This window comes from Gobio gobio (genome assembly GCF_949357685.1).
Source record: "Gobio gobio genome assembly, chromosome: 21".
NCBI lineage: Eukaryota > Metazoa > Chordata > Actinopteri > Cypriniformes > Gobionidae > Gobio > Gobio gobio.
The window spans coordinates 15,521,462-15,535,968 of record NC_137117.1 but is presented as its reverse complement, the minus strand read 5'-3'; the positions used below and the strand labels follow the sequence as shown (position 1 = coordinate 15,535,968).

At 37.8% G+C, this 14,507-nt stretch overlaps 1 protein-coding gene across 1 annotated transcript in view; it reads right to left on the bottom strand.

Moving 5' to 3' along the window:
- The window catches only part of acap3a (ArfGAP with coiled-coil, ankyrin repeat and PH domains 3a), a gene marked incomplete at its 3' end in the record, with an annotated part of 96,635 nt that overhangs the window by 36,081 nt on the left and 46,047 nt on the right, over window positions 1–14,507 (bottom strand). The window contains exons 3-5 of the mRNA XM_079802550.1: window positions 13,509–13,628; window positions 8,869–8,922; window positions 767–825 (exon numbers count right to left, since the gene is read on the bottom strand). Coding sequence (XP_079658676.1) covers window positions 767–825; window positions 8,869–8,922; window positions 13,509–13,628 — 233 coding nt within the window. The remainder of the gene's footprint in view (window positions 1–766; window positions 826–8,868; window positions 8,923–13,508; window positions 13,629–14,507) is intronic.

Sequence of the window (14,507 nt, the reverse complement as noted above, 5' to 3'; positions counted from 1 at the left end):
CCCAACGAGTTTGATTGTGAATGCTTTCGCATCTGCAGAAGTAAAATTATTTAAAAAAAAAAAAGAGCAACACTTCCACATCACTGACCTTTCAGAGTGAAATCAGTGAGTTTCGCTTGGTTATCTTAAAAGAGTTTCATTTTAAAGGAGAGAAAATCAGGTACTAAAAATATGATTGCAATAAAAAATTATTTCTGAACAGACATGCAAATATACTTCTATTTTACTAAGAGCTTTAAGAAGCCATCAAAAATGTATATATATATATAAAATTGTATGGCTTCTTAAAGCTCTTAGTAACCTTTTCATGGTGTTGTGAGTAGTTGCTAAGGCGTTGCTAGGGTCTTCTGGGTGGCTTATTGGTAAAAAAAAAATTACTGATGGAGGAGCTGATGGTTTATTGATTGAAAACAAAGACAGCAATAAATATTAGTATAATATATAGTAAAATAAGCATTTACTTAATAATCAAATACAAATTGTTTTCCTTTACAATTCATTACAATAGTAATTATTGTTACTATTATTATTGTATAGTCATAATAACAATTCTATATCATATACAAGCACAGCAAACCTAGAGATTAAAGAGAAAAAAAACCTAGCACATTTTAAATCACACAATCCCCATAGAGTGCAGCCCTGCCTACAGTAAAAGTGATATTTAAAGTAAAGGTTTAATATTGTGTCAACATGTGAAATATAAGTGCTTTAGCAGGATAAGTAACTCCACAATATATGTTCAAATATAATCCAGTATACTCACTCTTTCACAAAGTTGTGCAACTGCTGCTTCACTGATCTCTGAGCTTGATCAAACAGGATCTGGAAAAACACACAATAATACACATGAATAAATGTACCATCTTAGTTTGAGCCAATGACATCTGAGTATTTCTTCATCAGACAGGCTTTACTCCCTGAGAAACGCAGGCAGCACTAGCTCAAGATGAAGCTTAACAACATTTATTAAGACATTTTCATTAGTCAACATATTACATACATTCAACAAATCATTGTCCTGTGATTTAGGAAGTAGAGTTAGGATTATTATTAGACCATAAACACACAAATATCACTCAGCAATGACTGATTACCCTTTGAAAAAATGTGGTTGGGACTGGGAGCATGTAATAATCCACTATCAACACTAGATGGCGCTCTCTCCTTTGATTAATCTGAACTGTAAAGGATGTAAACCTGCGAGTATGACCTCCCAACACACACATCATCATCTTCATCATCATCATCATCACACCCCTGCGCCTCATTGAGATTCAGCCCGAGTCTCTGTGCAAGGACGCCTGAACGTATGCCATGCTGCAGCGGCGGAGTAAAAATAGGTCACTCGGGCAGGGAGGGAGCGACATGAAAGAGGAGAAAGAAAGGAGAGGGAGCAAAGGAAACAACAGAAAAACAAGAGAGGGGATGCAAGATACTTGTAGCAACAAGATAGATGTGGTTTAGTCACATCCAATCACCACAGAAGATACAGGGGGACATCAAGACTAATGATCCCAGAGCGCTGGGCCCTCGGGGCTTTGATTTAAAGGACATTGTTCTAGACTGCAGGAACACATAAAGAATCTAAAAACATTTTGTGTTTGTGAAATATTCAGTATTTGTTACCACTGGACAGACATAAATCTGGGTTAAAAGGTCATGTTTCTATAGACGGTATCAGACCAAAATAATTTGATTACATTTTTCATGTCGATCTATCATCGTGGTACCAAACTGTTTCAGAAAAACTCCCCTAAAATGATAGATAGATAGATAGATAGATAGATAGATAGATAGATAGATAGATAGATAGATAGATAGATAGATAGATAGATAGATAGATAGATAGATAGATAGATAGATAGATAGATAGATAGATAGATAGATAGATAGATAGATAGATAGATAGATAGATAGATAGATAGATAGATAGATAGATAGATAGATAGATAGATAGATAGATAGATAGATAGATAGATAGATAGATAGATAGATAGATAGATAGATAGATAGATAGATAGATAGAAAATAACATTTTCTTAGCTGTAGATGCTATTTACTAAGAGAAAATAGTGATATATTCTATTTACACCATATAACAGTAGCAGTTCTTTGCAATATGTGTAAATAGTAATTAGATGCCATTTTATATTTTATTTTGACAGATACATACTATTTGCACCTCAGTATTGTACATTAACAGGATGCAATAATAACAATAGAGTGTAAATGATTATATTTATTAAAATGATTAAATGGGTGCTGCCTTAATGGGACAATAAAAGCCCTATCTACCCAATAAATGCTTTTATTATTATTAATAAACATTTCGTTAGGCACTTTATTTCCACATTCAGAACATTTTCTTAATTTTTATTGGAAGTAAATGCCTTTCTGATGTGATTTGTGATGAGAAAAGAGAGCAAGCTCTGCAAAAGGAGGATCCTTTTCAAAACCAAGATCCTGTAGCCTTACGCTTTACTGATTACACCACTGAGGACGTTGAAATACGAGCGAATATAATGAGAAATACGAGATGATAAAATCTTGTTTAACCCAACCAGGCATTGTTAGGCGGAGCTAGTGCGAATAGCACTTGTCAACAAGGCATGATATTTGCACTTGGTGTGAATAAACACTCCGAATAAAAAAAGCCCCTAAATTGAGCCTAAAACAAAAAAAAAACTGATTGCTCGCTTTATGTCAGTAAGACTTTCTTACTACATAACTGGGCAACTCTCACAGAAAATAGGCCGCGAAAAGCTAGGACTTGAAAATATGGTTAAAATATAATACAAAAGGGGGGGGGGGGGTTTATAATGTCTTTACTTGCAGCATTTCCTGAAAAAAATAACGAACTGCCGACCTACTATTCATAATGTAAACATTCAGTAAATAATAAGTGTCATTACATGCAGCTTTTCTTTGAAAAAAGACCTGAAGGCCTACTCTCCATAATGCAAACATAATCCCAAACAAATTTCATTGATTACATCAGCACATTTTACAACAACAACACAAACGGGAAAATGATCTGAAATGTCAGTGGGGCTATAAACCCAGATTGTGATGTAACGCCCCAGATGAATACATTAAAACTAAGCGGTTCAATTCACTCTTTTCTAGTGTGAGTCGGTTTATAGCGTCATAAACTTCGGCAGGCCCCAAATAAGGTGCTTGGTGATGAAGGGCGATGCTTTTGTGGTCCTCTGTGCCTCATGTCAAGGTTTACAGCCTCCCCTAGGGTTAGGCAACAAATATCCCTCTATAAAACACAAGACTCTTTTTTTTTTTTTTAACGCTCATCACTAAACAGAGCTCTAATAGATGTCAGTGGCTTATCCTGCATCCAAACGGCCTTTAAATGAAGCAGCAGGTTCTTGGAAACCAACCGTCAGTCTGTCACAGCAGAGCCGGGCTCAGGTCTTTGGCAGGAAGGGAGAGAAACACCCTGTGTGTGGTCCATGGACGGACATTTTGAGGTTTAAAACATTGCCAAGTGCTAAGTGAGTATTTAATCTGGGCTCTGTATATGAGATCACACACAGATACCAGCATCATAAATACGTAAACAAACAAAAAACAATATTAAAAATAAAATACTATATCAAGTTTTTAATGTTATATTAATAAACATTAAAAATATTTAATGTTAATTAATAAAAACATTTTTTGAGTAAAGTTAATACAATTTCATTAAGTTATTTTGATAAATTAATACAATATACATTTATATAATTTATTTCAATAATAAAATATATATTTAAATAATACATAAATAAAATATAAATAAATGTATAACTTAAAATAATTATTAAATAATACGATATACATATAATTAATAATAAATAATTAAATGAATAACAACAACAATTATTGTATTGTTATTCTGAACATATCGAAATGTCAAGAGTGTGTGGCTATGCTGAATAATATCCAGGCTTTACTGTCACATGTGCTCTTCCTGTGCTGAATTCCCCCCTTTCCTCTCTGCAGACAACAGTATCTAGGGCTAAGCAAAAGGTTAACTGTACCCACAATGCCAAATGTCAAGTAACCACACTGATGTCACAGGGGTTAGCGGCTTTTCTCTCTGCATGAGATTTAGGAAAATCTGTAAGAACGTAAAGCTCATCAAATACTTCCAATGTGCAAAAAGCCCTTTATTCACTCTATAATCCCTTTCACCCGCTTTGCAAACAATCGATGTATTGTAGGGACAATTCAATTCCGGAAGTGTTCTTATGACATAACTTCCCAAATAACTCCCTAGCCTCCCCTCTTTCTTTCTAAGATCCCCATCTTCACAATCGATTGCAGCATTTCACTAGATTGAGGATTTTCTAGTTTGAATCATTTCCTTCCTGTTTCTTAATAAACATGTTGTCCAGAAAATGTCAGGTAAATCCCGTTAATTCTATTATTATATGTGTTCCGACGCAGAAAAACACACCATTCAGGAACATGAAAATGACTTTTCTAGCTATATAAAAAGTTCACAAATATGATCTGTAAATAAATTCTGTGATAATGGCTATTTGGTATGGACAAAAAAGTTATATTTTTAAAAAGTGATTAAAAAAAAATCACTTATTTTATTTTGATAACATAAACTAAATTAATATAGTATAAATTAAATGTTTAGTTCTATTTTTAAAAAGTGATAGTAAAATAACTAAATAAAACAAATCCCAAATTATTTTTATAACAGAAATTAAATTAATGTAATATAAATTAAATGATTAGTTCTATTTTTAAAAAGTGATAAAATAACTACATTTTTTTTAAAATCCCAAATTACTTTTATAAAATAAATTAAATTCATATAATATAAATTAAGTTATACATTTACTGTTTAAATAATAAAAGATGGATTATTTAAATGTTTAATGTGTAAATAAATTATGTGGCTGTTCAGTATGGACAAAAAATACTTACCGGTAGTTCTATTTTAAAATAAGTAATAATAAAAAAACAACAACAAAAAAACACACTTTTTACAATAATATTACCATATCATATTTCTATCTATTTTCAAATTTCTTTTTTTCATTAAAAAATAGTTACCATAAATACTAAACAAATAAAGACAGACAAGAAAAGCAAGAAAACTTTACATGAAATTAGAAAAAGTTTTTATTTATTTATGAATATTGTATGATAATGAACACATTTGATCATGACCTAACACGCAATTGGGTTAAGCAAAAGCTGTATGTGATTTTATATTTTTATTACGTTTTTTGGGAGGGGGAGGGTTGTAGGGATGATATTGGGATGTGGTGGGGATGCATAAATGGAAAGTTGTTACGTGCCTGTTGTCTCACTGTAAGTGCTCTTGTGCACTGAGGCATGTGTTTGTCTTTCTGCATCCATTTATATAAGTGACCCTCAAGCGTTCAAGTTTATACCTCACTGCACACACTGCTCAGGTGCTTCCCAACACACACACACACACACACACACACACACCATCATAGCAGGATTCACTCGCCGACTCTCTGATGACCTTAACCATTAACCTCGTTTGTGATGTCGTTTCCCCATGTGGCGCTGCTGGCCTCTAAACAGTCCCTCTCTAAAGACACACTTCTCAAAAGAGCACATCAAACGCTCAGTGGGTTAACAGAGAAAGGACCTGGAGAGCAAGGGTCAGATTTAGCAACTCACCGAGAGCTGGAAAAAATATACGCTTATACAATGAGCAAATGGGTGATAGAAACTAAAAATAGTCACTTCCAACTGCAACACATGCCAGCTGGACCTTTCAAAAGGAAAACGAGACAGATAATTAGTCAGCCTAATTAATTGTTCCGCACGAATCTTCATTGTCTTGACAGATTCAGCAAAGACCCTCGCATCCAATTGTGGCTGTAAACAGTTCTTGAGTAAAACTATAAAAGTTATTTGTAGATTTGGCTAGCCTTCGTAGACGGGCCAGCCTTCACTCCCCACGTGCATCAATGAGCCTTGGCCGCCCATGACCCAGTCACCGGTTCACCACTGTTCCTTCCTTGGAGCACTTTTGATAGACACTGACCACTGCAGACCGAGAACACCCCACAAGAGCAGCAGTTTTGGAGATGCTCTGACCCAGTCGTCTAGCCATCACAATTTGGCCCTTGTCAAACTCGCTCAAATCCTTACGCTTGCCCATTTTTCCTGCTTCTACAGGACAAAGGATGCATCTGAAAACCTAGGCAGCTGACTCGTTGCCTCGCTGCCTTATCAGACAATGGCTGAATCCGAAATCGCCCCCTAAACCCTCATTCACTATTCCCTACGTTAGTCAACTAATATAGTTCACTTGATGAGTGAATGAAAACGAGTGCGTGAAGTCGGACAGCTGTTGAGTGTACATCGGCTGTACACTCATTATTGCGGTGCAATGTGGGATTGAACGAGTGCACTCAATAACGTCCACTATGGTTTCGGACACCACTACAAATGGCTGTCCCCTCAAATAGTGGGTACAGTACAGGGGGAATTTCGGATTCAGCCAATGACTTGTAAGGCAGAGTTTGTCCATGAAGGCACCACACGAAACTAATTTCGGACAGACTTCTTAGGCAGTGTAGTTGTTTAATGATCTACAGCAAAATAGAGCGAGCTTTGGTGAGAACTAAACAAATATTTAATTACTACATTAGTAATTTCTCGCTAGAAATTACATCAGAAGTGGAAAATGTTGGTAAAAAAAACCCGTACATTTACACACAAACTGACCAGCAAACGCAACTCTCGGACGCCATCTTTTTTTTCCAGCTCAACTGTCACAGAATGGAACGCATAGGATTGTGGGATATCTAAAGCAGCGAAGGATACATTTATGCTGCCTTTAGAAATAGAGCAGATGAAGGTATCTCAGGAGACCGGAAGTTAAGCTAACATTAGATTTGGATGTGCCTTGATGCCTTCCGACCTTTAAAGGGTTACTTCAGCGATTTAGCATTAAGCTTTGTATCAGTAGAAACCCGGTAGTATATTTGAATCATCGCACTTTCCCTCCTCATGTCCCCCTGAGACGAGAGAATTATGCATTTTATTTCTGGAAAAAAATCCTCTGATGATGCAAATATCGTCATTTTGAGCCATCTGAGGATTTTTTGGCCAGAGCCTAGAGACTACAGCCAGTAGAAGGAGCTGTTCCGCATGTTTTCAACCCACCCACAGGGGAGGGATCTCACTCACAGAATGTAAATGCGCACGGCCGCTGCCACTCGGGCATTCATAACGGAGCAGTGCAGAGCAAAGCGAGTGTTTCAACTTTTCAATGAATTCCTATGAAAGTTAAGCTTCCATAGGCATGATCTGATAACGTGCCAGACTGGACACACGTCGTAAACGACTGCCGGGCTTACCTCAGCTCTTCACTCTCGTGATGAATGAAATCTGACTCCTGCCGCGTTTGACGTTCGTTCGGCTCCCTCACACTTTATTGAAAAGACACGTTCAGTTTTTAATTGTAGTGTCTGTTCTCTAACAGAACGAAATTATTTTATTACTATGAATATCAAAACGACGGTAGGGGCGGTGCCGTGGTGGGCAAGTGATAACCAGTAGCTGTGGCTTTGGGAGTGGCCTCGTAGGGCAGCGAAGCAAGTGCATTCTGGGAGTTGTTGTCTTTCATCCACATGAGACAAAAATAAATTTTCTGTCTTTTCCATCTAGAAGATACAGATCTACAGATCTTATGTCTAGAAGGCACCAAATTCAAAAATAATTTCACATTTCTACTACATAAATTCCCCCCTTCTATGTAAAAGCGCTTTGAGTGAGTGCCTGGAAAAGCGCTATATAAATGTAATTAATTATTATTATTATTAAATGACCCAGTTTAAATACACATTCATCTTCCCAGCGCTGAAGTGCCCCTTTAAATGTTTCCTCCGAAGGCAGCATTTTTCAGGACGCAGCCAAAATGTTCACTTGCTGCATAATATATCCCACCCACTAACAGGTGCCGTGATGAAGAGATAATCAGTGCTATTCACTTCACCTGTCAGTGGTCATAATGTTATGCCTGATCAGTGTATATATACAGACTCGATGGTGAGATCAGACCATACCGTCTGTTGTCAGACCCCTTGTGCATACAAAAATCTCACTGGATTATTACAATTAATGGCAAAAGGAATGTTTGGAAATGTAAACTGATATTTTCTCCTGACACACTACACACTCCACTACAAGATACAAATAACTGGCTTAAAGCCATTTATTTGGTGAAAATACTAATGTGCCAAAGACATTTGCGCAGTACTTTATATTGAGGGTAGAAAATAGTCTTATCAATTTTTTAAATGCTTTCCATACCGTATTTTTTGCTTTCAATGCCAAAGGCTGTGCTTCTACTTACACCAATACGATATGCTGTTGCTTGGTACAGCAGAAGCCAAATTGGGCAGATGCCAACAGGTTGTGTGACACACTTTAATCCTGAAACTATAATATCAATAAATGTTAGCATCTGATTGTTTTTGCACAATTCTGTTGCCATTTTGCGTCACCACTTGATGTCAAATGCAAAACGTAGGTCCTGGAGCTAAACAAGCCGAGAACCACTGCTCTAGATATTGTCTCTAATGACCCAAAGAGACAACAACAGACAGAGCATCATATATGAATTACATGCAACATGATGAAAAACCAGGATCATTCATGATTCACAGCATCATAGCATGTTAAATCATTCACACACACACATCACAACCAGGTCACCTTTACTAGCACAGAGCGACACATGATGGAAAACACATCAACATTTCATAATATGATGACACCACGAGGTGGTCCCAGTGGACCTGTCCCACAGTCATTCACATGAGGAGAAAGAAATGAGAGGAAAAATAACACGAGACGCACCATGTGGTAGTTGACGATCTCCTGCAAACTCTCACCGCATTTTTCCAGGCAATCCTGTAAAAATACAAGAACAGGTCACAATCTTTATAATTCAAATTATGTTTTCATTTTCAAGATCAAAAATGTATGGAGTTATACTGGTAATTCAGTCTCATGTTTATTCTCGTATCAACATTGATTAATATTCTGGACTGCCGGTCCTTCCCGACAAGGAAAACTTCCCCTGCTGAGTGCACAACAGGCTTTGTCGAAATGGAAATGTAATTGTGGGACTGACTTGATGTTTTCACAGTGGAAAATGCAAATAGCAGCAGGTTTTTATAAGATGCTCAACATTAGTCAGCTGGGTACAAGGGAAGAGATGGCAAAAAGACTCTTAATAGCATTTACAGACGGCGGCAATGAGTCTAACACTACTGGCACTACTGACAGAGAAAGGCGAGGAGAGTACAGGAGCCCCGGTCTGCTTCTTTTTGACTGAATCCATGTCTAATCGAGGTCAATGAGTGTCTGAGACACTCGAAACAGCAGCCTGACGCCCTCAAGTCAGCAGTAAAGAGCTCACAATTAAAAGCAGACTCAGTGTGCAGTGTGTTTGCGGTATACTGTTTTGTTAACGTTTCTTGAACGTCTACGTTGTTTATCTCAAGTGCCACGGCAAAAGAATGTGATGAGAAAGAAATATTGAGTGCCAAAAAAACTACATACTACAAAACTACAAAAAACTTCCCCTACTTCAATCTCCTCACTGGTTTCACAGAATAAGGTCGGATTCATGAATGAATGACTCTTGAGACAATTCTTTTTTTTTAATGAATTGGTCCAAAAGACTCAAGAATATTACACTTGTGAGTTACTGGACTGAATCAGTTGTCTGGCTACCACCAGACCAAGCTCAATCTTTTAGGATTCAACATTGGTCTGGGGGGCTCTGTATTTTCTACTGGACAAGAGGCGTGATCAACGGCATAGTTCAAATGACTCTGTATGCAATTGGATAGTCCTTCAACCAATCAGAACACAAGAGGCGTGATCAACGGGCATAGTTCAAATGACTGTGTAATTGGATAGTCCTTCAACCAATCAGACCAACGATCCATCGCTTCTCTATTCGTCATAGTGTTCAATCCCCCGGATAAGGGGGTTTGTGATTGGTCCCCGTAAATTTGTAACTGAAGCAGGATAGAAAAATGTATAGGTTTCCAGCCTGAGCTGCAGGGCGAAATCAAATCGCTGGCAGATCGGACTGGGTTTACCCAGTCTACTGAATCAGTGTAATGACTCACTCATTGAATCCGACAAAATTACAAATTTGGAAGATTCTGATTTTTTGGGAAAAATGGTAGGTCTACTTAAAGCTACACTATGTAACTTTTCCGTCCACTAGAGGTCGCCTGTTCAAAACAAAGGCGTAGTTTGATGACGGCACGTTTGAGCGCAGAATCTCGGGACATGTGGTCTTCACCTCACAGCCGGTGGGAAACAGTCAGGGTAGGACTCGGGCAGAAATCATGTTCATGGATGCGATTATTAACATTACTGTAGTCTGAAGCAGAGCAGGACCGAGTGTTGTGGAGCTGAGCAAGGCCACAGGAGCGATTGAAGAGCGGGACTGTTATTATGGCATAGTCGCTGGCGGGACTTTTATTATGACACGGTTGCCAGCGCCACTTCCTCTTTTCCAGTCATGAGTTTGAGGTAACGCAACTCTGTTTATCGTATTAGATACATCTGAGTGTGTTGAAAAGGAAGTTATGACGTTCGCTCGGCGGCTGCTATGACACTTGTTCACTCTGCAGTGAGAGTAAAGTGTTTCACTGAATAAAACCGGAAACCGAGGGTGACGCAGACATGACGCAATCGACAGGCGACTCCCTCACACGCATAGCTCACACGTCCCGGTTCCTTGTTTAAAATAGCAATTTTCTCACGATTTACAAATAGTTGGAAACATTTGGGATATTCTAAGTACTCAACTGAACAAAATATATAACACTGGCCTAGTAGTTTCTGGATATTTTACTGCAAAAATCCTACATAGTTCACCTTTAAAAAAAAATAAAAAATATGAAAGACAATAACATGTATATACAATAAACCATCAAATAAAATTCTAAATAAATAAATGTAATACATAATAAATAATAAAATATAAATAAATTAAATATCATCCTTCCCTCTGGTCATTTTGACCCGAAACTAATTTTTTAAAAATGTAAAAAATTGAGTGTTCATTGGAGTGGTCCAAGACCTCAGGACTTTTGCACTTGAACCACGAATACACACAAAACATTTTTACTGGATTCAAGGAGTTTCTGTGGTTGAAATTTTTTTAAAAAGAAACAAATCCTTCCCTGGCGAGGAATGCTTCAGTATACAAAGAAAAACCTAAAAAAAATGCTCAAAAGTCACACGAAAAATGCCAAAACTTTACCAAAAAATTATTTTATAATGTCTACATGTGTATCTGAATGCATTCTGAAGAGATAAACTCATTGTCTTTAGGACCCAGCGGAACAGCTCATTTGCTCCATATAGAGCTATAAAGCTAGATCTTGTGGCAAGAGTCATGAAATATCATGTTATATATCATTTTTTTTCCAAAAGAGGTCGGCAGAGACACCCAAATTGACCCATTGTGAGATATTTTGAGTTGGTTAATGCATGTGCCAGCAGCCATATCACCCTGTAGCCAGAGACTGGTTTCCCACTGAAGCTAAGCAGGGCTGAGCCTGGTTAGTACCTGGATGGGAGACCAAATTGGGAAAACTAGGTAGCTGCTGGTAGAGGTGTTAGTGAGGCCAACAGGGGGTGCTCACCCTGTGGTCTGTGTGGGTCCTAACGCCCCAGTATAGTGATGGGGACACTATACTGTAACAAGCACCGTCCTTCCGATGAGACGTTAAACCGAGGTCCTGACTCTCTGTGGTCATTAAAAATCCCAGGATGTCCTTCGATAAAGAGTAGGGGTGTAACCCCGGCATCCTGGCCAAAAAAAATGTGCCCATTGGCCCCTGTCCATCATGGCCTCCTAATCATCCCCATATATATATACGATTGGTATCATCCCTCAGTCTCCTCTCCACCAATCAGCTGGTGTGTGGTGGGCGTACTGGTGCAATATGGCTGCCGTCGCATCATCCAGGTGGATGCTGCACATTGGTGGTGGTTGAGGAGATTCCCCCCTTCTATGTAAAAGCGCTTTGAGTGAGTGCCTAGAAAAGCGCTATATAAATGTAATTAATTATTATTATTATTATTATGTATTGGAGTTTTTTAAGCTGAAAGAATGTGAAGAATGTGCTTAAATTATATTATTTGTTGATCAAATCTAGAAATTTAAAGGTAAATAAAATTAAATAATTTGAAAAAATTTAAAATAATACAGGACAACGAAATAATATAAGCTTTCTGGAAGAAAAAAAAAAAAGTATAATTTTAGGGCTTCGGGTCATTTTGACCCGTGAGGGAAGGATGAATGTTTTATATAATATCAACAGTATTGTTTTTGTGTAGTGTTTTGTGTAGTATGAAGTTACCAATAACATCCATAAAGGTTCTAAAAGAAATATTAATGGAATCGTTGGGAATCAGATTTCCCTATAATTCCTATTCCTACCCTCGTGATCAGAACTGACAAAGAGAACAAGGCTGCGTTTACACTGCGAGTCTAAATGCACAGATCTGATCTTTTGACCATATCTGTTTTTTGTCCCGCCCGTTTACATTCACTTTAGACAGGACTGGAATCCGATATCTGTTTACATTAATCCTTGCCCAAAATGATCCTGTTGGTGATCGCTTTACGCACACGCTTTTCTACTAGTTTTTTTTGTTTACACACGCGTGTGCAACAAATTCCAATCTGTGTCAGGTGTGAGTAAAAAAAATCGGATTTTCGTGCCAGTGTAAACGCAGCCAAAGTGTGTGACATGTATATAATCAAATATTACTAGTGGTGGAAATAGCCGAGATTCACTAGGGGGACACTTACAGTCAAACCAAAAATTATTCAGACACCAGATATCATTTTTACTAGTGGGTGCAAGACACTATAGTTCATTTATGTAAGTGACGTTAGCAAAATAAAGTAAACTGTGACATATTATACCCAACAATTCTTCATACAGTGGACTAACAGTAAAATTGATAAAAAATTTGGGACCAAAATTATTCAGATACTTTGACCTGACCATGTTTTGCTTAAGGTTTTTTTCTTTAAATGCTAATGCAACCTTTTACACCACAGACCGAAGAAAATTAAGCATTGCTTGGTAATTGGTTGACCTAAATTGGTATGATTTAATGTGTACTTAAATTTAACAGCTGATGGTTGATTGTAATCCATTACAGATGAATTTGTTCTGACACAGTTTAACTCTTGTCATATTTTATTACCATTCTGTGAACTATAGCGAATAAACTGATAATGTGAGAAAATGTTGAAGGTGTTTGACTGTAGGTGTTGGACATATTTTATATTTTTTAAACTATAGATGCAGAAAATCCCACTATATTTCTGTATGATATTTGCATAGCATTCGATAAAAGATAGAAATCCTCTACATTTTGAACTGGAACTCTGTCCACCCTTGAAATTCATTCCCGAGTCCCCCCTCATTTCCAGCCCTGAATATTACCGATATCATCTGGTCCTTCTTGCACTGCTGGGATAGGTCACGGATGCCGTTGATAAAGAGCTTGTTGGCGGTGACGTACGCTTTCCCAGCTTCAATCATACCACCGCACAGCTTTACCAGCTATTAAAGAAAAACACAGAGAGAAAGAAGGTAACATAAGACACAATAAACCATTCATACATGAAGCGTTTTAAGACTTAAAGCTACACTATGTAACTTTTCCGTCCACTAGAGGTCGCCTGTTCAAAACAAAGGCGTAGTTTGATGACGGCACGTTTGAGCGCAGAATCTTGGGGCATGTGGTCTTCACCTCACAGCCGGTGGGAAACAGTCAGGATAGGACTCGGGCAGAAATCATGTTCATGGATGCGATTATTAACATTACTGTAGTCTGAAGCAGAGCAGGACCGAGTGTTGTGGAGCTGAGCAAGGCCACAGGAGCGATTGAAGAGCGGGACTGTTATTATGGCATAGTCGCCGGCGGGACTTTTATTATGACACGGTTGCCGGCGCCACTTCCTCTTTTCAGGTCATGAGTATGAGGTAACGCAACTCTGTTTATCGTATTAGATATATCTGAGTGTGTTGAAAAGGAAGTTATGACGTTCGCTCGGCGGCTGCTATGACACTTGTTCACAATGCAGTGAGAGTAAAGCGTTTCACTGAATAAAACCGGAAACCGAGGGTGACAGAGATATGACGCAATCGACAGGCGACTCCCTCACACGCATAGCTCACACGTCCCGGTTCCTTGGTTAAAATAGCAATTTTCTCACGATTTACAAATAGTTGGAAACATTTGGGATATTCTAAGTACTCAACTGAACAAAATATATAACACTGGCCTAGTGGTTTCTGGATATTTTACTGCAAAAATCCTACATAGTTCACCTTTAATAACCTCAACTGTGCTGCCAGAGCAGAATATTAAAACCTCTTGATATATTTTGCAGCATAACACAATTGTCTGATGACATATTTACAATGTTGAGTGTGACA